The 25,620-nt window shown below is 41.7% G+C and overlaps 1 protein-coding gene across 1 annotated transcript; it reads right to left on the bottom strand.

Annotated features, from left to right (window-relative positions):
* Positions 1-1,020: 1,020 nt before the first annotated feature.
* CASP7 (caspase 7) lies at positions 1,021-24,731 on the bottom strand. Its single transcript, XM_082222706.1, has 7 exons — positions 24,077-24,731; positions 22,220-22,326; positions 7,582-7,727; positions 6,720-6,848; positions 5,737-5,912; positions 4,889-5,027; positions 1,021-3,194 (listed from the first exon to the last, which is right to left on the bottom strand). Exons 2-7 carry the CDS (start codon positions 22,300-22,302, stop codon positions 2,971-2,973), a joined length of 897 nt encoding a protein of 298 aa, XP_082078832.1. The 5' UTR covers positions 22,303-22,326; positions 24,077-24,731; the 3' UTR covers positions 1,021-2,970.
* Between the last annotated feature and the right edge of the window lie 889 nt (positions 24,732-25,620).

The raw sequence follows: 25,620 nt of genomic DNA, 5'->3' as shown, positions 1-25,620 counted from the left end.
GCAGGGCAAGAGGGAAGCTGCTTGGACCCGTGCCTAGAAGCACAGGTCACGTTACACTGCAGTTGATCTTCAGAAGAGGGAGAGAAGAGGAAAATTTAACCACTTAGGGCCCACTGTCACCGATGATTGATCAGAAGAAGGCTGTTGAGCTATTAGCTTCTACTTCAGTTCCTGCCGCATCCTTCTCTACAGAAACCTCTGGGTGTTAAGATCAGCAGAAGGAGTTCTCTTGGCAATTCTGCTATCCTTGGAAGTGTGGAGAATGGTGGCAAAGGGGGAGGGCTCTCTCAAAATTGACAGTTAAGGCATTTGTTTTGCAGGACCCCCCTCTTTTAAGCAATCGATATTGCTGCTTAGAATGGATATTTTTATAATTGCAACTGTTTTTGTTTTTATAAACTTGCATTATATTATTCTAAGCAGCCCTAGGATCAGATGGTGAAGGGTGGCAGAGAAATAATGACAACTACATTTAAGATGGTGGCTATTAGCAAAACAGGTTCAAGAGGCAATGAATATGGGCTGTTGCCTTAATATTTTCCTTGTGGCTGTATAAAAACCATTTGACTAGTGAGGCACAGAATGCTGAACTAGGCAGGGCTCCCAGTTCACAATATTTCTTACAAGCACTGTTAAGAACAACTAACACACCTGGAAGCAAACCTGTTTAAAAGAAAACATATAGAACCAGATTTTCTAACAGATGAATTCAGCTTTGCAAGAAATACCTTGGCTGATTACAGAAAACCACCCATAATTTCTGTGGATGAGAGCTCAGAAGATACATTCATTCCTCCCACAGAGAGAAAAATGAAACAAGCAGGTTAGAAAATTATCTTTATTTGTTTTTATTTCTTTGTAGAATTAGCTAATGTTTCTGAAATGAAAAAAGATGATCCCATGCTGCTTTAAAATAACCATTAAAATATTTATAGATTGGCTATATTTGCATCAAATATATATTGATCTCTTAATTGAGATTTTCCATGACGATTCCCTGAAGAACAAAGGAGTTATGCATTTCCATCATATGTAAACAGTTTATTAACTTCAACATGTAAACAGCTGATTAGTTTCGGTGTCTTGAACTACTAGTTTATAGTTTTTACTATTATTTCATTGTCTGAATATAACTGGACAGACATGTTATGTCAAAAGAATTTATTAATTCTTTAAGTGCAAAAAAATGTTATGATTAACTGAGATTATTTCACAACCATTTGCAAGGCAAAACTCCCACTGATGCTCCCATTTAGTTTACTCTCTTGCTCAAGAAACACACAGGTCTTTGCCAGGATAAATTCATAGGATTGCATATTTCCCACTTCATGGTGAGGCCTAGTCCTGCAGCTGTCACTACCTGAGAGCCTACTGCTATATTTTTGCATCATGCCAGAAAAGCAATTTGTCTCACTGTAGAATCCATAGCGCACTGGATTTCTTAAGAAGTTATTGGCATTCTGTGGAGATCTCCTCTTGCAGTGATGGAAATATTTCCTACCTGATGTTGTGTAAGATGTGGTCTATCCCCAGTTAAAATTCAGCAGACTCTTTTCCTATCTTGCTTTAAAGCTTGAAAACTACATAAACATTGCCTTTGTACTGGTGACTTGACTGACACAAAATCAAGTTTCCATGAGTAGCTAGGATTCACAGCTCAAGCTTACTTCAAATAGCCACAGCACTGGACACGCCAAGAAAGAGCGCCTTTATGGTAATGAAATGAAAGTTGGCCAACACATCCATAGCGTTGGGTATACTGTGGACTTGTTATAATAACAAGAAATTCAACAATTGTACAACACTGTTTGTAAACCTAGAAACAAGGAAACAAATCTAGAAACAAGAAATTGGCACTATAAAGTGACATACAGAAAAATGTGAATTTATGGTGTAAGATCAAGAATGATGGGGTGGTGGTGGTGGTTTGCCTTCAAATGAATATGTAGGCACCAAATCTGCAATGTCTAATCATGCAGAAAGGGCAACACAATCAAGCTTAAGGAATTTAAAGTAAAGAACTGTGTGGCTTCTCAGCAGCAGTTAGTCATTACAAGGAAGTAGAAACTCTTAATTTAACTTAGTTTGCTATAGTTTTACTTATTGCTTTGTGGAATAATTGTGCTTTGATCTAACTGACAACGTACAGGCATCACTGTTATTTCTGTTTGAAAGCTATATACTACACAGCACATATTTGCTATCAAATTGTTATTGTGCTGAAAATGTCGTAAGCTGCACTTAATTGTTCAGTGTTCTCATGATAAAATTGGAGTGGTATTTCCATATTGGATAAAAAGAAGTGTTTCAAGTATTTCCTAGGTTTTATAAGGATAGTTTTCCAATGTAGGGAGAAGTACGGAAAACAGAAACAGACTTAAACAGAGTGATTTTGAAAAGTAAATGGCTTATGATTTCAAACCCACACTGAGACCAAGCAAGACCTATGAATGGATATGTCCTCTGATATGTAAAATACCAATGATATCAAGTCCACCATTTAACCACAGAAAACTCCAGTATACCTTGGTCATATTCCTATGTGATTCCTCCCTTTTATATTTGAGAAATTAAGAAAAATGTTTCAGTGCCATAGCACAATGCCAACACATTTTAAGTAGTTAATATTGGGAAATTATGAGGAATTTCCATGAGAAAAAACCCACACACGACTCCAGATGTGGTCAAACAAGAGAGGTATTAGAGGCATTCTTTTTCAATGTGGCCAGAAACAACAAGAGACCAGAATTATCTACCAAAATACACATAAACAGTCAAGGTGGCATGTTGAAAAGGATTTTAACTATCAACTGAGGTAATTGTCATATTGCATATTTCAAAGATTATCTTGACGAAGCTCTGGATCCAGTGTGGTTTGATTTGAAATGTTTTGATTAAAAAATCCCCATTGTATATTTCAATCTTTCTTTGGAAGATGGGCAGATGATACATGCCCAAACAAATGAGATTTCAGAAGTAAACTTCTTTGGTTAGCATGGAGACCACACAAGGAATCTGTTTCTTCCCATGGAAGCGTGGGTCATCACACTGCGATTCATAGTTTCTTGCTACTTTGTAGTTAACCATGGTGAGCATCTGCAGGATCTCCAGCTCTTTGGCATACTTAGTCAGAACTTCACAAAGAGATTGCACAAACCAGGAGCCGTTCCCTGGATTCCGCCAAGAATAATAACCTGTAAGTGAGAGCAAAGGGAAAAAAGCTTCCTTACCATAATGAAGGGTGAAAGAGATATTTACTGCACATTACAAATAGGGTTATAATCCAAGCCATATACGTACAAGTGAAAGAGGGAACCAGTTTGGGTCTATAGGTTTTTGTCACAATCATTTGCATTGCTGGAGAGGCAAGCAAAGCATTTTGCTTTTCAAGAGTGTGAGTGCTTGCCGTGGAAACCTATGCATATGCAACGTTCTCAAAAAGTACACAGGGCTGGACTGTGTCAACTAAAATGACCCCGGACCATCATGATACATGTAAATAGGGCTATTTTTTAAAAAAATCAGAGCCTAGGACTTGAGGATCAGAAGGTTGGCGGTTCGAATCCCTGCAATGGGGTGAGCTCCTGTTGCTCAGTCCCTGCTCCTGCCAACCTATCAGTTCAAAAGCACGTCAAAGTGCAAGTAGATGAATAGGTACCGCTCCGGTGGGAAGATGAACTGTGTTTCCGTGCGCTGCTCTGGTTCACCAGAAGCGGCTTAGTCATGCTGGCCACATGACCCGGAAGCTGTACGCTGGCTCCCTCGGCCAATAAAGCGAGATGAGCACCGCAACCCCAGAGTCGGCCACGACTGGACCTAATGGTCAGGGGTCCCTTTACCTTTATTAAAAATATGGAATTGTTAAGACTTTTACAGCTAGCTGAAATAGAGAAAGATAACTAAAAATAAAAGAGGACATTGATATCGTTAGCACCACAGTTTAGCATGTACAACAAATATGTGGGATCCCACAGAGGAGATTGCGGCTGCTTTGCTCGTCCTCTGCTCATTCTGCTGCTGTGCTCCCCTAAGTTATGGTTTGGCTTAGTATTTTATCCAAACCTGGGACTGTGCTTTAGCTCTCCCAGACAAACCATGAGCTATAAACCATAGGATAAACCGTGTCTACAGCACATGGTTTATATGGAAAGAGCTAAACCATGAGCCTGGGTTTGGATGCCATGCTGAGTCAATCCATGGCTTAGCAGCAGAGTGTCAAGAGGAGCCATTCCAGTAGCTCACATATGATCATTAGCACTAATTATACACAGTGGCGCCACAAGGGGTGGTGGTGGTGTGACCCGGGTGCCATGTCTGGGGGGGGGGTGACCCCAGGCATGGCGCCGCGAGCAGCCATTGTGCCACTGTAGCTGCATGTGGACGATCCTCCGTTTGTGGCTGCAGCTGCGAGCAGAGGATCCCGCCACCATCCATACTGCATTCAAGTGGCACCGGTGGCAAACCGCTACGTACAACGCATGCACAGTGTTGCACGCATGTGCTGTACGTAGCGATACTGCATATGTGCCCTGCGTAACAATGCCATGCATGCGTCATACGTAGTGGCACAACGCGTGCGCAGCCAGCAGTTTGCCCCGCCCCAGGTGTCGGTTAGCCTTTGTTCGCCCCTGATTATACACACAAACTAGAACACTGAAAAGCCTATATACATTTCAGAAGGAAACAAACTTGATATGTGAAAATATAAAGTGCTGTGCTTCAAACTTTCAAGACTGGTTCATAATTCAATGTAAAGAAAATACATTTCCCCATAAAATAGCATTCCATATTTATTTAAGTTCCAATGCTTATATTTTCCCCAATATATGACATTTTGTTTTACTCTCACTCATTTGTATGTCAAGTTTGTCACTTTTCCCGTTTATACCTGGCACGGTGGAATATGCATACAAAAAATCTGCTTCTACAGGAATCTTGCATCTTGGATTGGCATCCATTTCCAGATCGTTATTTGGAGAACCTGCATCTGTCTGAATCCCTTCATCAAATTCAGAACCTCGACAGGCCTGAAACCATGATATAAAAAGTGAGCAAAATAATTCAGTGTACACATAAATCACATACAATTTAAAGGAGTTATGGAATTTTATGATAATTTTGTAACTGAAACAGATTCACATTATAGTTGAACATATACTTGAACCTTGTAAATGAAATATGGTACATTAATGACCTATACTAGGATCAGCAGCATCAACCCTATGGAAAACATATTCGTCCTAGGGCTACAGCTTAAATATATTAGCTGCAGTCAATTGTATGAATACACAGATAGGCCATGCCATTGCTGCTGAGCACACTACTCATTATTTATTAAGTGCCTAATATTGGCCTTAAACTGACATTTTGTGTTTCTATGTGCAGTTATCCAAAATACTCAATACATGAGAATTTTTCAAAATCAGTTTTTAGTTAATAACAAATAAATTACTCTAGGGAAAATAATGTAACATCTACAAAAAAAAGGGGGGAGAGGACAATAAAAGGAAATGAAAGTGGGTAGTAGTGCTTGAGACACAAACTGAGAAAACAGAAAAAAGACAAGTATTGAGCATCGTTCTCAAGAAAAGCTGACCAAATATCTCTCGTATCTGCATGCCTTAGGCATTACTCTGCAACCATTTTGGACCACTGTTTCCAATTCTAGCTTCCTGCTGCTAAACTTTGGAAAACAGCTTCTACCCAGCACATGCTAGCTTGCATCAAATACCTTACCTGAATGAAAAACAACTTAGGTTTTCCAATGAGGCTTGGGCACTTGTCTCCTCTGAAAAGACTTGTCAACTCCTTTATTGCCATAGCTCCATCTGTGCCATAGATAAACCCCTCGTCTCCGTGGCTTAATAATATGCAGGCAAAACAAGCAGCATCACTGTGGCTCTCAAGGGCAACTGCAAATCAAACGTATTTCCTCTCACATAATGGAAATGCCACTTACCAAAAACTATACGTGGCAAGTCTTTTTTCTGCACAATTAAAAGAAGGGCTAACATCAATCCTATTCATGTTTACTCAGAAATAACTCCCACTGGGTTGGATCTTTGTCATGCTTAAAAGAGACCCTTTGAAATCAATGGAACTTAAATTAGTCCCACTGTTTCCAATGGCTCAATTTTAAGCATGACTAAGCCTGAACTGCTCACTAGGAAGTGCTTGTACAGTGGTGCCTTAGTTGTTGAATGGCTTGGCTCCCGAACAAATCGGCTCCTGGAGGTGAGTGTCCTGGTTTGTGAAAGTTCTTTGGAAGCCAAATGTCCGACACAGCTTCCGTGGCGTCTGATTGAGTGCAGGAAGCTCCTGCAGCCAATCGGAAGCTGCGCCTTGGTTTTCGAACTGTTTCGGGAGTCGGACAGATTAAGTTCGACAACCAAGGCACCACTGTATTCAACAAAATTGTTGTGCTAGAGGAAGCCAGTTCAATGATGCCTGCTAGTGCAATGGAACTCCACCCTCCAAATCTTCTCCAGATGGTTAGAACCCCCAGAACAGTGAATGTGGGGAGATGGTTCCATTGAGGAAACAGAAACAAATCTCCTTAGTGCTACACTGACAACAACCCAGTTCATTTAGTACTACCCAAATTATGTATTAAAAGCTCAGCTTCTCAAATGACCAAAGGAAGAACACAATTGGTCTTCTTAAGTAAACTAGCAAACTATCTAAACAGGGAACCTAATGCAATTGGTGGTCATTGTTACCTTCCTTGAGTTTATTCTCCATAGCTTCACAGGTGAGATCATTATGGATGGAAACATCAAATCCAATGCTTCGAAAACATTTTAGCAGGTCACCAGCATCTTTATCAGTGCCATTTCGTATACCCATGTCTGATAAGAAACACAAGAAGATAGATGCTGTCTGTGCAGAGGCGTACTTATTATTACAGGTTGTGTGAATGCCCAATGGGAGAGAAAATGATTTAAAAACTTAAAACCTTTGAGCAGTATTCAGAAACAGCATGTTATATTCACAAAGACCCAAGCAATGGCCAGAGAGGGGGCCCTGTCGAGACCACTGCAGAAATGTTTTGTGGCACCATAAAGACTAACAATATTTTACGGCGCGCTTTTTGTGGGCTCAGTCATTTTCTGGGTATGGCCACTCTTCCTTTATAAAAGTTCAAGGCTGCTCACAGCAAAATACAACCTTCCCCCCCGGGCAAAGTAAACACTAAAGCAGCATGCTAAGAAATAGTAATAAAAAATACATTATCAACAGCATATCCCTTTAAAACTGCAAAAAGCCCCTCCTAAGAGAACACTATAGGCAAGGTGGTTATGTCAGACATTGAAAGCACAAAAGCCTTTCTAACAGAAAGCTTTTAACTTTATGGCTGAAGGCCAAAAAAGAACATGCAAAGCAGGGTCTCAAAATTTGAAACTAGCAATAGAAAAAAGTCACTCTCCCTTGTTCCCATCAAATGTGGCTGACTGATATGGGAGAAGAGTGTCCCTAGATATTAGCATATTGTCTTGAAAAGCACTGCTCTCACGTAGAGATCTCTTGCTCTCTAACAGAAGTACCACCCAGAGTTATATTAAGATTATGTGAAAAACATACTTGTACTTTCTTTGAAGTTCTTGTTGTTTACAATAACACATTTTCCAATTTTCTTGTAGTCCATACGATACAGGAATTCTGGAGGAACAATTCGGTTTCGGCTAGGGAAAGAGGTCTCTGGCTGAATTTCCTGTCCATTCTTTTTTCTGTGGAAATGTAACTAAATGTTCATAGACAGAACACAAAAGCATTTCAAATTTTCATTGATGCTTAACTGATTATTAAGTATTGTGTTTCTCTTGTATGTAAACTTTATCATTAAGATATTTTGCCAAATTTTCCTCCACCAAACAGTTATGGTAGGGGGATGTTTGTTTTTCCATTTTTGTGCAGTACACTGTTTTGTTGTTGTTAGAAGCAGTAATCAGTTGTAAATCAGCATTAATGACTGCAGGATGAAGAATAACTCAAAAGAAGAGTTATTTTAGGTTTCCTTGGGAGATCATAGCCCGTACCTATTAATATATTATTCAATACTTCTGTCCAGAAATGTTTGTTTTTACAGTTCCAAAAGATATATCTTAAATTCGCCTTAATTCTATTGTATCTCTAGCCGTGCATGTTTTGGCCAAATATTTGTCTAATTCTGTGTGGAGTTAAATACCACTGGAATATTGCTTTAAAATAGTTCTCTTTTGGATTCATACTGGCAAGCATTGTTGGAATCAAGAAAACAAATTTATTGAGAGGTGGGCCTTGATTTTACATTCTTAAATGACCAAGTAAATGACAGTATCTTTCCTGATGTCAATCGACAGGGAGTTTCAAACATACTAAAAAATACTTCGTTACAACTGCGGAACGTGTATAATGTGGCGCTTGTTAACAGGGCTAGTTCTGCAGATCAAAGCAGTTAAATGGGCACAAGTAAACTGCTCCCAGGCTGTGCCTTTAAGACACACATCCCAACTTTTAAGTGATTGCAAGTTTTTGGTCACAGCATGCTATTACCAACCAAATACAACCTTTACAGCAGGGGTAGCTAACCTTTCTTCGGCCAAGAATAGGAATGACACATGGTCAACCCTCTGCGGGCCAAATGTCAAAGCGGCCAAAGTATGAAAGTGGGGGTGTGGTGAAAACTGCAGTTTTCAAGCCTGCCCTTCAAAAGCTTTTTCCAACAGCTAGTCTACACTATTTTAAATCTGTTGTTGTTGTACAAGTGTAGGGAAAGTCTTTGGGGAGAAACCTAAAACATTTTGGCATCACAGAAGCAAACCCACAGGAGTGAGCAATAATATGTATTTTTAATGGCTAGTTTTTTGGGTGTGTGTGTGTGTGCACAAGTTAACCACCCTGCTGTGGACCTACTAATACCACACAAGAAAAAGTATGATTAGTTTTAAGACAGAAAAAGTGCTTCTATTAATCTAGTCCCAACGAACATTGGTACAAGAGTGAAGCCACAGCAACATTTCCTTACCAATACTGTGGCCTAGGTAGCAAATAGACTGGGATAATGTCTTTCCCTCGTGTGCGTAGAATTCCTACTCACTGCTGGCCTCAGCTGATATTTTATAACCCCTCCCAAATCCTTAAGACAGTTCCCCTATTTTTGTGTGTGTTACCTAGTGCAAGCTTCATTTACATCTCATTGCCTTACACAGGCAGGCTATTTGTGCCAATAAAGTACAAAGCCTTCTACAGAACCTGAACTAGGATTATTTTTTGTTGCTGCTGCTTGAAATCTATTAACTTTTTGGGGGAGGGAGGGTTAGATGAAAAAACCCACAAACAACCTACACACCAAATTCATGTGTGTGGGGAAAAATGACTGTAGTGAAACTGTGGTGTTATATTTCCTTCCTGTCATAAAGAACTCTAAGAAAAGGAAGTACTTGCCTTTATTTTTTAAAAGTAGAGTTATACAAACACATCAAGAAACAGTGGCCTGATTCACACACCAAATTATGTTTTAAAATTACAAGAATGAGCCACAGCAAGCCTTTGGCTTGCATCTGCCACTTCTTCTTTGGAGTGGCTGGGCGGAAGAGATGAAAAGCTTCTGCTCCTATTTCAGACTGACCATGGTTTAGCATTATCCAAGCCCTGAATTACAGTGCATCTTAACTAGGGCTTGCTGAAACAAGTCAGGTTATTGAACTATGGTAAGCAGTTTGCTTGTTTCAACAAACCACAGTTAAGCATAACCACCATTTCTCAGATTTGGATGACAGGGAAATAAAAAATGGAAGCGTTTCTAAAGTCCTTCTCAAGGCAAAAGTGCTATTTTTTTTCATTCCTCTGGCCACTCAGAGCTCAAATCGTCAGGTGAAAAACAGTTTTGAACCTGATGAGGTGATCAGTTGATCCTATTTGTTGAACCAATCATTCTTAGGAGAGTTGGAAGTGCAGAGCCTTCTGAAGCATAAGGCCAGACCAAGGCATTTTGCTGATTGAGGCAACATGGCTAACAGCATAGTGTCCTCTACCACACCTGAGGCAGCAGGCCAATTGGGGGAGGATGGCAACAAAGGGGAATGGCTGAGGGGCTCAAGAGAAACAGCTGGGGACTGCTGATCTCCAGCATCTGAGACACTCTGCCCAATTGTAGGGTTGTCCCTGTTGAAGCAGCATAACGGGCTGTAGATGCTAATCTTCTCTTGTGAAAAGGATTCTGCCACGGTTTGGGTTTGAGTACAGAAAGCCTCTTTCTCTAGGATAGGTCTTTCCAACTTTCTATGTTTAAGAAAACCATTCAAACTTGTCTCCCTAGCATGCCTATTTATGTTGCAAAGGATTGTAGGGTAGAGCTCTAGGGCTGAGCCTGAACTATGAAGAACAAGGTCTGCTATCCTAGAGCAGCAAGTTAAGAAACTATGTGTACTTATGAAGAGTAAGTGTGCAGCAAAGAATAATGGTGTGAGATATTGGGCTCCTGTAGATTACAGGTGGAATTAAGCCTCTGGATTTTTAAGACGTGGAATAAATACAAGAAAACTGGCCTCTGCCTTTGCTAGACAATTTCAGTGCACCTTTCAGGTCTCTACTCTCCTTGTCCTTCACATCTGTGGCCTGGGCTTGAGATTAACCCAGGAAACCAGAGTCTGCTTTAGAACAGGTTTAATCCTCAGCCCTGTACACTAAGGTGTTGAGTGTGGGTGTCTGAAATGGAGTTATCTGCATGTGAGCAACTGTTCACAACTCAGGGTGCCATGTGACCAGGGCAACCTGATTTTACACATGTGCGGATCACATGGAACCCCTCTGCACAGGCAGCTGAAAAGAGGTTTCTTTTCAGATGCCCATTCAAAGGAAAGCGTAAATCCAGGGAAACTGTGTGGCCAGCTCCTCAACACATTAAACCCGTTGCATGCAAGTAAGGTGTATAGGCCTAAAGTATACTTATTTTGTTTCCCGCTCTGCCTTTATACTATCATAATGAACCCTAGGGCTGCAGTTGTTATTTGGCCAATCTTCCTCATATTTGTATTCTTGATCTGGGGAAGCTATTATGATAATGCTGGAGAGCCCCTATGTGATTCAGGTTTAGACCCACATCACTGTAATCTAGATGGACAACTGTGAGAAACAGTTGGTACTTGTCCAAGGAGTGGCAGAACAAGAAGGAAGCAAATTTGTAGTGGGGAACAAACCAGATTTTGGAATTTCCCTTATTTGCATGCCACAGCAAATCATGATAAATTAGTTTGTTCGAGAATAATAAAAGCAGGTCACTGGTTTAGATTACTCTTTGATTTGTGCCCAGCACAAGTCCTTCAGGCAGAGAAAGCAATGCAATACATTTTTAGTGAAAAATAAATCTATTCTCAAACTTAAGTTTCTGCTTACAGGAATGTAAAAATTTACAACAAAACACAACTTGTATCATTAATTACTATGAACAGTTTGCTTCTTAAACTTGACCAAAGCAACATCTTGCAACAACACATTCCCATAAACCAATCACACTTTAATGTTTTCACATGACATTTTCTTTGACACAATACACAATTAGTTATGCACAGGACTGTAAACTTCTTACTTTGTTTCAAGGGAAGAGAAGTTTACGTTTTTATTTCCTCCCAGTGCTATGCAAGAGAAGTTTACCTTTTTATTTCCCCCCAGTGCTATGCTTTAAATAAAATACATCTGTACATAAGTTACAGTTAATCAAATGAACACTTACAAGGTTAACATTTTTAATCAAGAGGTTGAAAAAAAGCCTTTTCTGTTAATCATTTTCTAGATATTGTTTTGGATTGTCTGGATAGGACATTGTGCATAATTCTAACAGTATGAATTTACATTTATGTGAAATTTGAGGCCTTCAAATTTTTATGTCAGACTGCTCAATTACTGGAAGCTTTGATGCAAATAGTCAGATTTCTGTTAAGAAGTTAGTGTAAACACAAAGATTGAAATAGTATATCTACGGCCACACCTGCACCCACCAGCAAGCAACTCAGGCTGTAATCCTATGTACACTTATTTGTGAGTCACATTGCAACAGTGGGGCTTGCTTCCAAATAAATATGCATAGGATTACCCAGAGAATTTGACTAGTTAGGAGGGGCACCTAACCATTCCCGTGAAGTGGTCTGTCTTATGAGTGACGGTAACAACCAATAGTTTTTAGGACCCACCCACAGGGTATGAGCTGGAGGTCGTCCTACCATGTTAGACCTTATGGGAGACCTCCTGTGCTTTTCAAAGCTCTCCTGCACAGTAAAAACACACCCCCTCCAAAAACCACACACCAAAAGTCTAGCACACATACATTCCAGTATCTTACTGCTGAAGCGATTTAGCTTTCTATAGAGCAAGAAATGGTTTGGCAAGCAGTGAGATGTTTAAATAGGCTCCTTTGATGTGAACCCAAAAAACCCCCCAGCCTTCAGCTTACACCAGCAGCTGAACAATACTGACTGATTGTGAAGTGGCAAACAACTTGGTAAATGTTCCAGAACTGCCATTTTCATTAATCAATTGTGGTAGGTCATTGTGCTATGAAAAATGGTGCACTTTTAACTGCTGCTCCCTCATTCATGTTTTTGTGTTTCAATCTTTACATAATATTTATTTCCTGGATGCATCTAACAAGTAACCTAATACGCTGTGTGTTTTTCTGTATGTAAACAAAACTGAAATGCAAGCAGATTAATAGTTGTTAAAGAAATACCACTGATGAAAAAAAGATGACGTAGAAAAAATATTGAGCTATAAAAGACCCTAATGGCTGCTACATAGTTTTCGGTGTGAGAACTCTGAAAAAGGCTGGAATGCAGTTGTTGCATGGGGAGGGGGGAGGGGGGTGATCATCAGATGGCTGCAGATTCAGTTGCTGCAGAAAGAAAAACTTTCCTGGGAATAAGCCCCAGTGAATTCGAGTGAGGCTTTGTTCTGAGTAGGCATATATAAGATTGCACTGACAATTTCAGGTAAAGTACAATAAAACAATAAACAGAACATTATAATTAAGATGCAAAGTTATTTATACACATTAGCTAGAACCCCCATGTAGGTCTGAAACACAGGGCCATGGAAAGTGAATTCACTGGGACCACTGACTACATAAAAGTTAATTATATCTCACAATGCTCTTTCTTTCGCAAATAATCAAGTTTAGATAACAGCATCATAGTCCCTTCAGACAAAATAGGACATCTTATTCTATGCATGCTCTGTATTCTTTTATTCCAGTACAGTGGTACCTCGGGTTACATACGCTTCAGGTTACATACGCTTCAGGTTACAGACTCTGCTAACCCAGAAATAGTGCTTCAGGTTAAGAACTTTGCTTCAGGATGAGAACAGAAATTGTGCTCCGGCGGCGCAGCGGCAGCAGGAGGCCCCATTAGCTAAAGTGGTGCTTCAGGTTAAGAACAGTTTCAGGTTAAGAACGGACCTCCGGAACGAATTAAGTACTTAACCCGAGGTACCACTGTACCAGATACTATTAATCAAGTCCCTTGAGTAGAGTTTTAACATGTAAACTGAAATGTGTCTAATTTTTAGAAACTATTTGAAAAGCTGCCCTAACTCCTTAGGCCAAATCTTGTTACCTAACAAATCTGGCAATTGCAGGAGCAAGAAAGGGGGAAAAGGAGAGGAGGCAGTGAAGTTCTGTTCTACAAATGGCACAACTTTGTTGCAGGCTCTGGCCAGTATGGGTGTGGGAGAAACAACAGAATCTAGCACCACCCTCACCACATGGCTTGGTTATCTTTGTAAATGAGGCAGGACCAAATGTTTCGACCCCTGTACCTAATTTAAGATCACAAATAATAATTGGGATGATCTAACCCAACTTTCCAGCTGAATGTATTCCTGCCATCCTCTGATCACTGGTAATTTATATAACATCTTTTGCACGCACAAACACACTTCAGAACTGAAGACTGCTATTACCTGGCACAGCTTTTTAGTCTCTTGCTTGTCTCATGCCATCATGCTATCTCTGCACACAGCCACTAAGGGTAACATGGCCTCACTTGTCCTGGAAGTTGGGCCAACACTGATGTGGGGAGGAGTTGCAGAGTGGATTCCCCCCACCTGGCATGGAGCTTCTCACGTTACCTGAGCACAAGGAGGAGCTGTGCCACACTGGCTACCATCCCATAATGTGAGAAGGTACCAATAGACTACTGCTGCTTTCAATGGAGCAAATACGTCTCCATTTCTATGCCTTACTGACCTGTTTTAATTCACCAAACAAATGTGCACCCAGTCCGTGGATTGCCAATCAGGAACATAAAAATGCTCATTTTCTGAGTTCAGGATGCTAAATTATCTAAAGTTTGTTCTCCCCCTCCTACAGAAAGTGAAAGGGTGACACAAAGAATGTACAGTACCTTGGCTCTTCATCAAGTGGTACACCACTCTGCATCTGAAAAATACGTCCACCTTGCGATGATGAATAGGTTTAGTGTTCTCTATTAATGCCAGCATCCCACCATGCTTACACTACATTAGTGACTGAAGCAGCCTACGGGTGTGTTCACAGACCCAAAGATTTGTCTGTGTCAGCAATGGGTCACGCTGGACTTTTCTATAGGGCTATTGAAACCTCCATAACTATGGCCTAACATGCAAGCCGAGGTCATGCAGGTCTCTTCCGCTCCTGCTGACAGGCAGAAAGCATGTGCTTGCACCACTGTGATTCTATCACTGCTCTGCTGTAAGAATAATGCACAGATTATTTTTTTAAAAAAATGCTTAAGAGATAGACACATGTGGCTCTGTGTACAGAAAGCAGAAGGTTGCTGTCCTTTGAAACCATCACCTAACTCTGATATACAACCTCACACTGTATCAAAGTAGTGTTCCTGAAAATTCTTCAACTTCTTTGTAGAAAAACAAGCATTTCAGTCTATTTAATACCCTAGATTTACTAGTATATGGAATTCTACATAACTGATGTTGGGATCCTGCCTAATTAATTTAGACCAAAAGTGTTATATGCACAATGTTTTCCTTCTGATATTGCACCCCTGACATCCTCACAAATAAATTTGTTGCTTAATTTTCAACAAGACAGATTAAACAGGTTTGCACTTTACTTTCTGTACCCTTTGAGAACAAACTGTCAAACTCTATGATATAATTATCCAACATCAATCTGATGCCAACTGGCCATATTTCCCTTTCCCTAAAAAAATGAAATTCCAAGCTGGACAATTACATGTATCTGAACACACATTTGAAAGAAAACCCAGAGCCTGCAATCTGAGGCTCTTCTTCATGTGTCTGGAGGGCAGCAACACAATAATGGGCCAGCTGCCTCCTTACACATTGTTCTGAATTCAATAAAGGGTTAGAATTTAATCCAACCCCTAAATTGTTGGATCTGGCAAAGGTTGGAAATAACACAGGACAGTTTCCTCATGAGGTAGTCATGTGATAATGGCTGAGTCAGATGGCCCACTGGGAGATTCAGTGCCAGACAGCCTAACACAGTCATGGCCAAACTCGGCCCTCCAGCTGTTTTGGGACTACAACTCCCATCATCCCTAGCTAACAGGACCAGTGGTCAGGGATGATGGGAATTGTAGTCCCAAAACTGCTGGAGGGCCAAGTTTGGCCATGCCTGGCCTAACAGGTTAAGCCTCACCTTGGGCCCTGGTTTTAGTAAGTAAGACAAAAAAGCCAGTGTTAGTTTTTTAGGATTGCAGTTGGCAGTGATACGCTAAAGAAAAAAAACTGGGACAGGAGAAAGAGAACATGGTTGATTTCTGTTTTGGATCCTGTGGGAGGAGTGAGAGACCCTCTTGGAGTGTAATGCTGGGAACCTCTCCATCGTAGGCTCAGGTTGTAGATATGTGTAAATAACCATATACCATAAAGATACCACAGTCTCCACTGTGCTTTATTTCCAATAGGAGGCATGAACCCTGGTTAAGCACCTGAGCCCCTGGGATCTCATACTGCTGGCGTAATAATATATTTAGTCACCAGGCAAAAACATCTCTCTTCTGACAGGCCTTTGGCTAATTAAACCATCTATGTGTGCATGAAATTATTGTTTTTGTTTGTTACGATGGTATGTATTTTTGTGTTTTTATATTGTAAACCATCCTGTAATCCTTGGAACGAAAATTTAATAAATAAAGACACTTTAATGGTAAGTCTGGATGGTCCACTCCTGCCTTTGTCAATATGGTGTCAATTCAGGTGTTCTGGATTGCAATTCCCACTGCTCTGCTGGCTGGGGCTGATGGGAATTGTAGTCCCAAAAATCTGGAGAGCACCTGGTTGATAAAGACTGGACTACTCGCCAATCGGCCTCTGGAGCGGGGGCCATAAACGTATATAATCATGGCTAAAATAAGGATTGAATTTATTTATATAGATATATCCTGCAACCTCAGTACAAATGTATGTGTGTTCACAGCAGCTAACAGAACAGTTAAAAACAAAAAGTACAACTGGGTAATTATAACAGACAATAATGAATGCAAACCGATACAGAAAATTAAAGGAACAAAATAAAACAGCCACGACTCACTCAAATAGGTAGAAAAGCCAGTCAAATGTTTACATTAGCGATTCCTAAAAGCTTATGGTGTCTAAGTGATAGTCTGAGCTTCTTAGCATAGTTCAGCTGGGCATTGAGGAGGTACAGTAATCTCACAGTGTACCTCCCCACGTCCTTGATAGATCGCAGGGAGTACAGCATGAATTCAGCGACAAGGGGATCAGTAACCTGTGCCTGACTACATAGAGGCTGTGAGTTGTTCCCCTGTGCAAAAAAGCAATGTTCTTCTCTTTGGAAATGAAGGTTAATTTCACAGAAGTCAGCTTTTAAAGGACTCAGCAGCACAGAGTGCAGAACATGCCTAGATCAGGAGAGGACAAATGAGTGCAAACTTAATTAATTTCCCCCCAATAAGTTTTGCTATGCATGTTTTGCTTCTCTAAGAGATGACAGGAACCTGTCAGCCATCAAAAGTTGGTGGAAATTAACAACCAAGAGAGGGGGTGGTGGAAGACAAGACAGGTAACAGAAATAGGCTGGCACGAAACCCTCCCCTTTCCGTTACATCTCAGAAGTTGTCAACGTAAGTAGTTATTAAGCTATGTGCAAGCACCATTAAAGAAGAATGCAAGGCCTCTGGAACAAGGTCTTCCAGGCTCCTTTTCTTCAGCAAAATACGGAAGTCACGCAGCGGATCAAGCTTTTAAAAAGAGAAATGACCCGAAAAAGTAGAACTTGGATGACGACAGTTTTGGGTAACAATTCAAGAGCAACCCCCAAACTATTAGTGTGGATCAGAATATGCCGAATATTAATGTGTTCTATCTAAATTGCTTAAAAGAAATGCATTCAGGCATTCACCAAACTAGGATTCTTGTGCATGCCATGCGCACCCACATCAGAAGCATTTCATAAAGTTGAACATGGATGTTATATGCATGCTCATTTGCCCAGTTAGTGAGAACCAGTGTGGTAAAATGGTTAGTGCTGGTTTATGAATTAGAGACTCCAGGTGTATATTTTATTTTTATTATTTTAATTTAACCTTTTAGAAGGTATTAGGCTTGCTTTCTGTGTGAAAGTTGTACAAATGGCAGGATGTTTTAGCACCAGTATAAATCGGCAATCCTTGAAGCTATCAGAGACTCCAGAAGAGGATATGATGCTCTTTCTTCATTGAAGACTAGGTTGCCAGGGTAATGCTGGACATCCGAGACCTAAAATGGTCAAATGGCCTGGGAACACCGGGGCCACTCCAAGGTGATGTGGGGCTGAAGATACATGTACAGAGACATTTGTGCTTTACTTCTCACGACCTGTAACCTTTTCCCTGATGAATATGTTTTATGACTCTTTGTTTGCTGTGTTTGAACTACTGTATGAGCTTTGGTTCTGAAGTGCCTCTGGGCAGACCTTCTCAACTGGCACACTGAGTTGAGTGAGCTCTGCCCTATTGCAAAGCTATAATAAAGCTGGGTCCTTAAATCTGGATGCTGGACTTGGAAACAGTTTCCTGGGTTCTGTGGTTCATTCAAAATGTGGTTGTTCCTCACCTGGGTAGCAAACAAGGTGATGTAGAGGTGAATTCTTACCTAGGAGAATCTTCTCAGCCATGCAACTCACTGGATGAATTGGGCCAGTCATTAGCTCTGTCTAAACTACCTCACAGGGTGGTTGTGAGGATAAAAATGGGGAAGGCAAGAGCCATGTGAGCTCCTTAAAGGAAAGGTGGGATATAAATGCAAACAATAAAATAAACGTGCAGGTGCACTTACATACCGAGTTTGTAAGAATTCTGACTCTTTTTTACTCCACGCCCCAGATGAAAAACAGTGGAAAAGACAACTTGTCACACATGCCATGTGCATGGTGTAGGCATGGTAGAAAAAAAGTGCATATGTAAGATCCCTAATTGGGTGTACATGCTGTGGATCCAACTAACATTGAAGTCACAGTCCTGATGCCTTTAAGTTAGTTGAAATCTGCTTAGAAATGCTGTTCTTGGAATGTCAACGAATCACCAACACAAATCGCAATGCTGGATGTAACCTAAAAGACAATTTCTTATTTGGAGTGTGTATACTTGTAGGGGACGCGGGTGGCGCTGTGGGCTAAAGCCTCAGCGCCTAGGGCTTGCCGATCGAAAGGTCGGCGGTTCGAATCCCCGCGGCGGGGTGCGCTCCCGCTGCTCGGTCCCAGCGCCTGCCAACCTAGCAGTTCGAAAGCACCCCCGGGTGCAAGTAGATAAATAGGTACCGCTTACCAGCGGGAAGGTAAACGGCGTTCCGTGTGCGGCTCTGGCTCGCCAGAGCAGCGTTGTCACGCTGGCCACGTGACCTGGAAGTGTCTTCGGACAGCGCTGGCCCCCGGCCAATAGATGTGAGATGGGCGCACAAACCCCAGAGTCTGTCAAGACTGGCCCGTTCGGGCAGGGGTACCTTTACCTTTACCTTTATACTTGTAGATTCACCTATCCTTGTGATGAAATATGAGTTGCCTCACTCCCGCTGCAATTAATCTTGTGGCAATGTGGTCGCAGATGGTTTCACTGTGTACCAATAATTTGGCCCCATACACACCATCAGGTAACAAATGCTCTAGAAGTGGATTGCTTGTGACATGCTAAATGTGCCTAACTGCACATTTTATCAACCCTCATTGAATTATGCTGAGAGCACGATGTTGATTGGCCCACAGAACTGTGTAGCAGAGCCATTAGTTTGATTTAATCTAAATGAAAGAAAGATAATGGAATCCAACAGAAGGAAATTAATGTCAAAAGATTCCCCCCTGCTGCCAAATCTTCCTCACCTTCTGTTTTCTCATTGTACTTTCAGTGACATTTACAGTAATGTAATACAATAAGCATTAACTTTTAAGCTGCGACAAGTAAAAACAGATCTCAAAGATCTTCTGACATCTAACAAGCAAAAAGTTATATTCATCTGCCATCTAGTGGGAAGAAGATATACAGGTTTGTTTAAAAATCCAATCCAATCAGTAGACGACTTACCGTATTTTGTGCACCATAACACTCACTTTTTTCCTCCTAGAAAGTAAGGGGAAATGTCTGTGCGTGTTATGGAGCGAATGCCTACGGATGGCGGGGGGATCTGCTGCAGTCGTGAGCAGAGGATCCATGGTTCCCCTTCCTTCCCTCCTCCGTGGCTTGCTTTGAAACAGCAAAGCGGGAGAAGAGTGTAAGCGGCTCCTGTCCAGTTGGGTCCTTTAAAGCAAGCAGGGTCTCTGTCCCTCTCTCTTCCCCACTCAGCTGGCTAAATAGCAGCAAAGTTTTTCAGCAAGCTGGGGAGGAAGGAGAGAAGCAGAGCCTTTAAAGGAGCAAAGCGGGAGAGGAGAGGAACCTTCTCCCCTTATACCCCTCTTCTGCATTATTAACAGCATCCTTCTCCACCCACCCATGCGTGTTCCTTGTCCCTTGAGTGCTTTTCCTTCCCTACCCACTTAAAACGTGGTTACAAAGCACGGATCCACATGGATCCTCAGGATTTTTGCACTAGGTCACCCCAAATTCACCATCAGATCACATAGCATTTCCATGGCTACAGCTTGCACCAAAAAAATCACGCACCCACTGTTGCCTGGGGCCGCAGTGGTGCAAAAACGTGGTTACAAAGCATGGATCCACATGGATCCTCAGGATTTTTGCATTGGGCTACCCCAAACGCACCGTCAGATCACATGTCTGTGGCTACAGCATGAACCACAAAAATCATACATCCACTGTTTCGTTTAGAATATTTTTTTCCTTGTTTTCCTCCTCTAAAAACTATGTGCGTGTTATGGTTGGGTGCGTGTTATAGAGCGAAAAATACGGTATCTCAAAATACAGCAATTTTGCCTTAAAACTAAACCAAAGACAGAGAGCCCGAGACCCTCTAGATGATGAAGAAGAAGAGTTTGGATTTGATATCCAGCCTTTCACTCCCCTTCAGGAGTCTCAAAGCGGCTAACATTCTCCTTTCCCTTCCTCCCCCACAACAAACACTCTGTGAGGTGAGTGGAGCTGAGAGACTTCAGAGAAGTATGACTGGCCCAAGGTCACCCAGCAGCTGCATGCGGAGGAGCAGAGATGCGAACCCGGTTCCCCAGATTACGAGACTACCGCTCTGAACCACTACACCACACTGGCTCTCTAGATGTTGGATACAACCACCCATCAGGCCTAGCCTGGTCCAGATGTGAACTGTAGTTCAGCAATATTTGGAGGGCCACACGCTCCCCACTCCTGCACTATAAAAAGAAATGTGAGCTCTGGTGTCCAAATAAAAGTGTGTGTGTGTGTGTGTGTGTGTGAGAGAGAGAGAGAGAGAGAGAGAGAGAAGGGGGAGCAAACTATGATGAGGATTCCCAAATTGTGATCTGGAAGCTTTGCTCAAGTATTCGTAAGATTTTAATTGTATATTTATTGCTTCTATTATTTCTCGTATTGTTTTTCATTTGATTACAATTTGAATTTGATGGAATTCAAATTGTACCACAATAAAATACAATCTGTAAGAAATGAAGGCAGAAATGAAAATACAATTGAACATAAACAGTATCTAGACTAGTGCATTACAATTACTAAAATAGGCAGAAAATTAGATGGTCTGCTAAGACCCTGAGCAATGTACAAGCAGTCCATGAGGGGTGGGGAGGAGTTTGGAAGTCACTGGCGTATTAAGTGTTTAAGGCAAGGCCCAGCCTCACAGTTTGGACTGGATACAAACGTGTGGCAGTCACCTTTATTGCACTGGTTCCTTTCTTGAAATGTTCCCACATGGGAGGAGACAGAGCCAGGGAAATGCATCATAATCTGTCTCTCTAGCTCTCTAACCATGTTTTAAACCAGGTACTCACTCACCTGCCTCTTACAGATGCAGCATGAACAGAAGTCAACAGAAAGTGAATGAGAACACACTACTGTACTAGGTTCACCTTCTTTTGAAACCTAAAACGTTATTCCTTGTTAACAATCATTATACTTTCCTATCTACTAAAGTTGAGTAATCCACATACTAGCATTTAATTTGACCTCTTATAGGTAAAAAAAATTATTACCATGATTTTGAGAATCCCTAAAGGCAGACACACACAAAATATACAAACTTGCTGCCACTTGCTAGCAGAAATTAAATATATACACTTGCAATTAAAATAGGCTGCACTACAGGTTCCCAATATTTGCTCTTTTAAAAATAGAAGCCAATCATGTCCTGTTGGCCAAATCTTAGCAATCATGACCAGTGGAAGTCAGGTAGTGCGCCCCACCCAATCTGCTTGTGTTGTTTCTCCACCCTTAACAAACAAGCTTATATTAACTTGTGAATGAATACTGTGAATAATTTAACTGAAGTAAACATCCACTTGGGACTGACAATGCTTATAAATATAAAATATAACAGCTATTCTTGGAATTTAATATTCAGAATTCATTTTAAAAGGAAAAGGAAAAGTTTAAATTATTAGATTCCCCCCATGTGGAAGAGGTGTAAGGTTCATTTCTAGTATGTAGTGCATTTATAGGTCTGTATGTAATGCTTCCTTCCTATTGGATGGCTGAGTTTGAAGGCTGCACAGCAGAGGAACCAAACACAACAGCTGCACTGGCAGAAACTTGTTGCACAACCAGTGCTATTTTCCCATTAGAATTCTATCAGTGGATCCAGAATAAAGTCAAGATAAATTTCTTTTGGACAAGCTAACAAACATGTGCCTTACTTTGAAAAGAGTGAAGATCGCTGTCTTCTATCTGGCTTTGCATCTGGAACATCACCATGGTCTCTTTCATCATTGCTCTGCATCTTTGTTGGCAAAGGATCTGCCGACTATTTAGAGAAACAAATGACAAGAATACTATTAAAATACTTGTAACTTTTAAAAATGCAATTTTTTTGCCCATTTCAGAATTACAGAAAAACTGTGTTCTCAGATCCAATTTAAAAATTCTTTCAAAATTCAGGAAGTTTTTAGAATTTTAGCTTTTGATGTTCAAATTACGAGAGATGCTTTTCAAAACTAAATATCCATAGACATCTTGAGTACGATACCTACCACCTCCCTTCCTTGTATACTCATCTACACACAGAGGTGTGCTGTTGGCAAGGAAATCCCACATGCATAGATCTGTGTACAAGAGAGACAGACTGTGCTCAGAACCTTTAAGGCTGCACTCCTATTCACACTTGCTTTGGGGCCCCTGGGTTACATCTGAAACTCCTTTCTGATGTAATGTAACTCGTTTCAGGAATAAAGAAAGGCAACTTCTTTATTCCTGATAAGAGGGTAGACTGTACAGAAATTTTATACTGTAGGTCCCTCTGAACAAAATGGAATCACTCTCTAGGCTCCATAAGGTGGTCATTATCTATACTAGCCAAATTGTAGGATGCAAACTGGGCAGGGAGAAACCCCGGTATCCGGCTACATTTCACAGAATAGTGAAAATAATCTGCATCACGCAATCTTGTGGTAACAAGTCTGCATTATGCAATCCTGAGGAAACAACATAGGTCAGGATCACCCACGAATCTGCTTAACGTTCTTTAATTTATTTTAAATTTACGTAAGTGACAAGTGATACGAGTACAGCAGTAGAATTAAAGAGTGTGACCTTGCATACAGGATACTGAAGGAGCTGCAAAAATATTAGAATTGAAAAGGGTAGAAAGGAGAGTTTGGTGGCACTACAGCTAATCCTCAGACACTGACTTTTTAAAAAAAGTTTTTATTAAATTTTAACAATGCAAAGTATAAAAGAAAAAATACAAAGACAAAGACAAAGACAAAAAGAATATAAAGACACAAAATACATACTACAAAATACAACAATACAAACATTAAGCACAAAAATACAAAATACATACATTAAAACTAATAATAAAAAGAAAAAGCACATATAGGAAAAACACAAAAATTCCCTCTTTCTTAAACAGCCTCTGACACTGACAGCCTCCACAATCTTTTAAGGCTCTGTGACAGAGCACCTGATCCACGGGCAGAAAGTCCCAAATTCAACCCCCAGCATCTCTAGGTAGGACTGGGAGAAACCAGTCTGAAATCCTGGGGAGTCAGTGCTGGTAATCCCGACTCAATTGACAACAGCTTCCTAGGCTTCTTTCCATAAGGTCAGCTCCCCCCAGCCTAGAAATACAGTGACAGGTCAACCGGCCTCTGTAACAATTGGCAGCTTCCCCAGCAAGCAGAAATCCATCAGGTCAGGGCTGTTGTTGTTGTTTTTACAGGCAGGAATGCCATGGGCGTAGCCATGATTTAGGGGTGCTGCTTTCACCTCCGGAAAAGGAGACAGTCGCGAGTACAGGAAGCGGGGGGCAGATATTGGAAACTAATAGGTTATCAATAAATGCTGCAAAGGGTTGAAATGGGCGAGGCGCAGAACTTCAAAGGAAAAGGAAACGGGACGGAGCCCAGCGCAAGACGCCAGGAATTGGAGGCTCGACGGGGCAGGCAGGGCCAAAGCGAAGCGGGAAGCGTCGGAAAGGGCGCAGCCGCGCGCAAAGAGGCAGGCGAGCGAGGCGGGCCGAGCGTCCCCTCCAGCCCACCCCGGGGGAAACTTGCCTGGGCACGCTTGGGGAGGAAGGGGCAAGCGGGGCGTCCCTCTCCGCCGGCGCTCTGCTACGTGGAGCCGCGAAAGTGAAAGCGAAAGGTCCCGCCTGGGCGGCGCAGGAACCTAGCAGCGCCCCCGCCCGGGCGAAGGTCCCAGAGCGGAGTTTCCGCGTCCCCGGCAGCCCTTTGGAAATTAAGAAGGCTGTTGATTCATGGCCTGTAGTCACTTTGCACTCGCCCGCCTTCTAGGCGCACCCGACACGCCAACCCCGCGGGGCAGAGGACGGGTCCGTTTCATTGGGTGTTGTCCGGGCACACAGGTCCCACGCGCAACCACATTTCCAAGGAAGTGAAGCGACGCTCCTTTGCCGTCTAAGGAAGGAAGGGAGGACAGGCGAGCGGGCGGGCGGCACTTCAGTCCGCAGTCTAAAATTATCCGATTGCCCCATAGATTCCACCCAAGCAGGCCGGCCCCGAGGGAAGGCGAGGGGAAAGTAAAACCCTAGGAAGGGAATTCCCTCCGGCTTCTCTCTCCCAGCACGTGCCTTGATAGGGAAGCTGCGTGGTTGGGGAATGTTGGAGCTGAGCTGGGTTTGAATCCCTGCTCAGGTGGGAAGCTCACCCGGTGGCTATTCTGTGCCGCAGATTCAAGCTAATATATATTTGACTTCACTTAGCAATTTTTTTTGGAAACGTTTAAAAATTGTGTTTTTTTTGTTAACTTTGTGTTAAATATGTACAGTGTTCTGTAGTTGACCTCCTTTGTAATGTTTTATTTTGAAATCCTTAAGATAATATTTTAGTTTTCTGTTAGTTATGTTGCTTTGACTATATACGCTGTATTTGACTTTCTTCAGATTGTTTTATTGATGTTTTAATATGCAGCAAACCACTTTGAGATTTTTCTTAAAAATATAAAGCGGTATAAAAATGAAATAAAAAATAAAACATAATAATACATCTCTGTTGCTGCCACCACCTGCTTTGAGGGGGCTTGGGTACACACCATACATTGAAATTACATGATGCCTCCCAAAGAGTCCTGGGAAATGTAGTTTAAGGGTGCTAGGAGCTGTGGCCCGTGAGGAGTGCAGTTATTATTACAATTTTTTGAGAGAGGAATCGTGCGCTTTAGATGTATTGTTACAAGTTTGGGTGAGCGACAGACTCCCTATAATTTCTAGATTCATTAAAGGGTTAGAATATGGGCAAGCTCATCAACTCACAAGTTAAGCAAGGTGGTTAAAACTATGTCAAGCTCTGTTGCATTAAAGTTTAGGATCACAAGCCCATTGCCAGCTGGGGATAAGCTGATTGCTGGTCATTATCACATTAAAGATGGGTCCTTGGGTCTGGAGAAAGGTGTAGAATGTCAGCTTCCATTAGTAGGAAAATGGGAGGGAGCAGGCTTTGCTGGGGGGGGGGGAGTGTCAACTTACAAGAGGCTCTGGTTTTTGGAGAAAGGTGTTCTGGAAGATGAAGGGGAATAAAGGGAGAGCCATCTTGGCTTTGGCTGAAGGAGGATGCACTGAGGCACCTGGAGCCATGACCAACTG

This window comes from Podarcis vaucheri (genome assembly GCF_965113315.1).
Source record: "Podarcis vaucheri genome assembly, chromosome: 5".
NCBI classification, from domain to species: domain Eukaryota; kingdom Metazoa; phylum Chordata; class Lepidosauria; order Squamata; family Lacertidae; genus Podarcis; species Podarcis vaucheri.
Note: the sequence above shows the minus strand (reverse complement) of the source record. Positions and strands in the feature narration are given on the sequence as shown.

What these genes read in the sequence shown, in the direction of transcription:
- CASP7 (XM_082222706.1), bottom strand. Translation starts at nt 22,302, where the DNA reads ATGCAGAGCAATGATGAAAGAGACCATGGTGATGTTCCAGATGCAAAG. An exon ending in GAACTTCAAAGAAAGTACAA is followed by an intron (nt 6,849 to 7,581) that starts GTATGTTTTTCA and finishes GTTTCTTATCAG; the next exon opens with ACATGGGTATACGAAATGGC. An exon ending in TGCATATTCCACCGTGCCAG is followed by an intron (nt 3,195 to 4,888) that starts GTATAAACGGGA and finishes TCTCACTTACAG; the next exon opens with GTTATTATTCTTGGCGGAAT.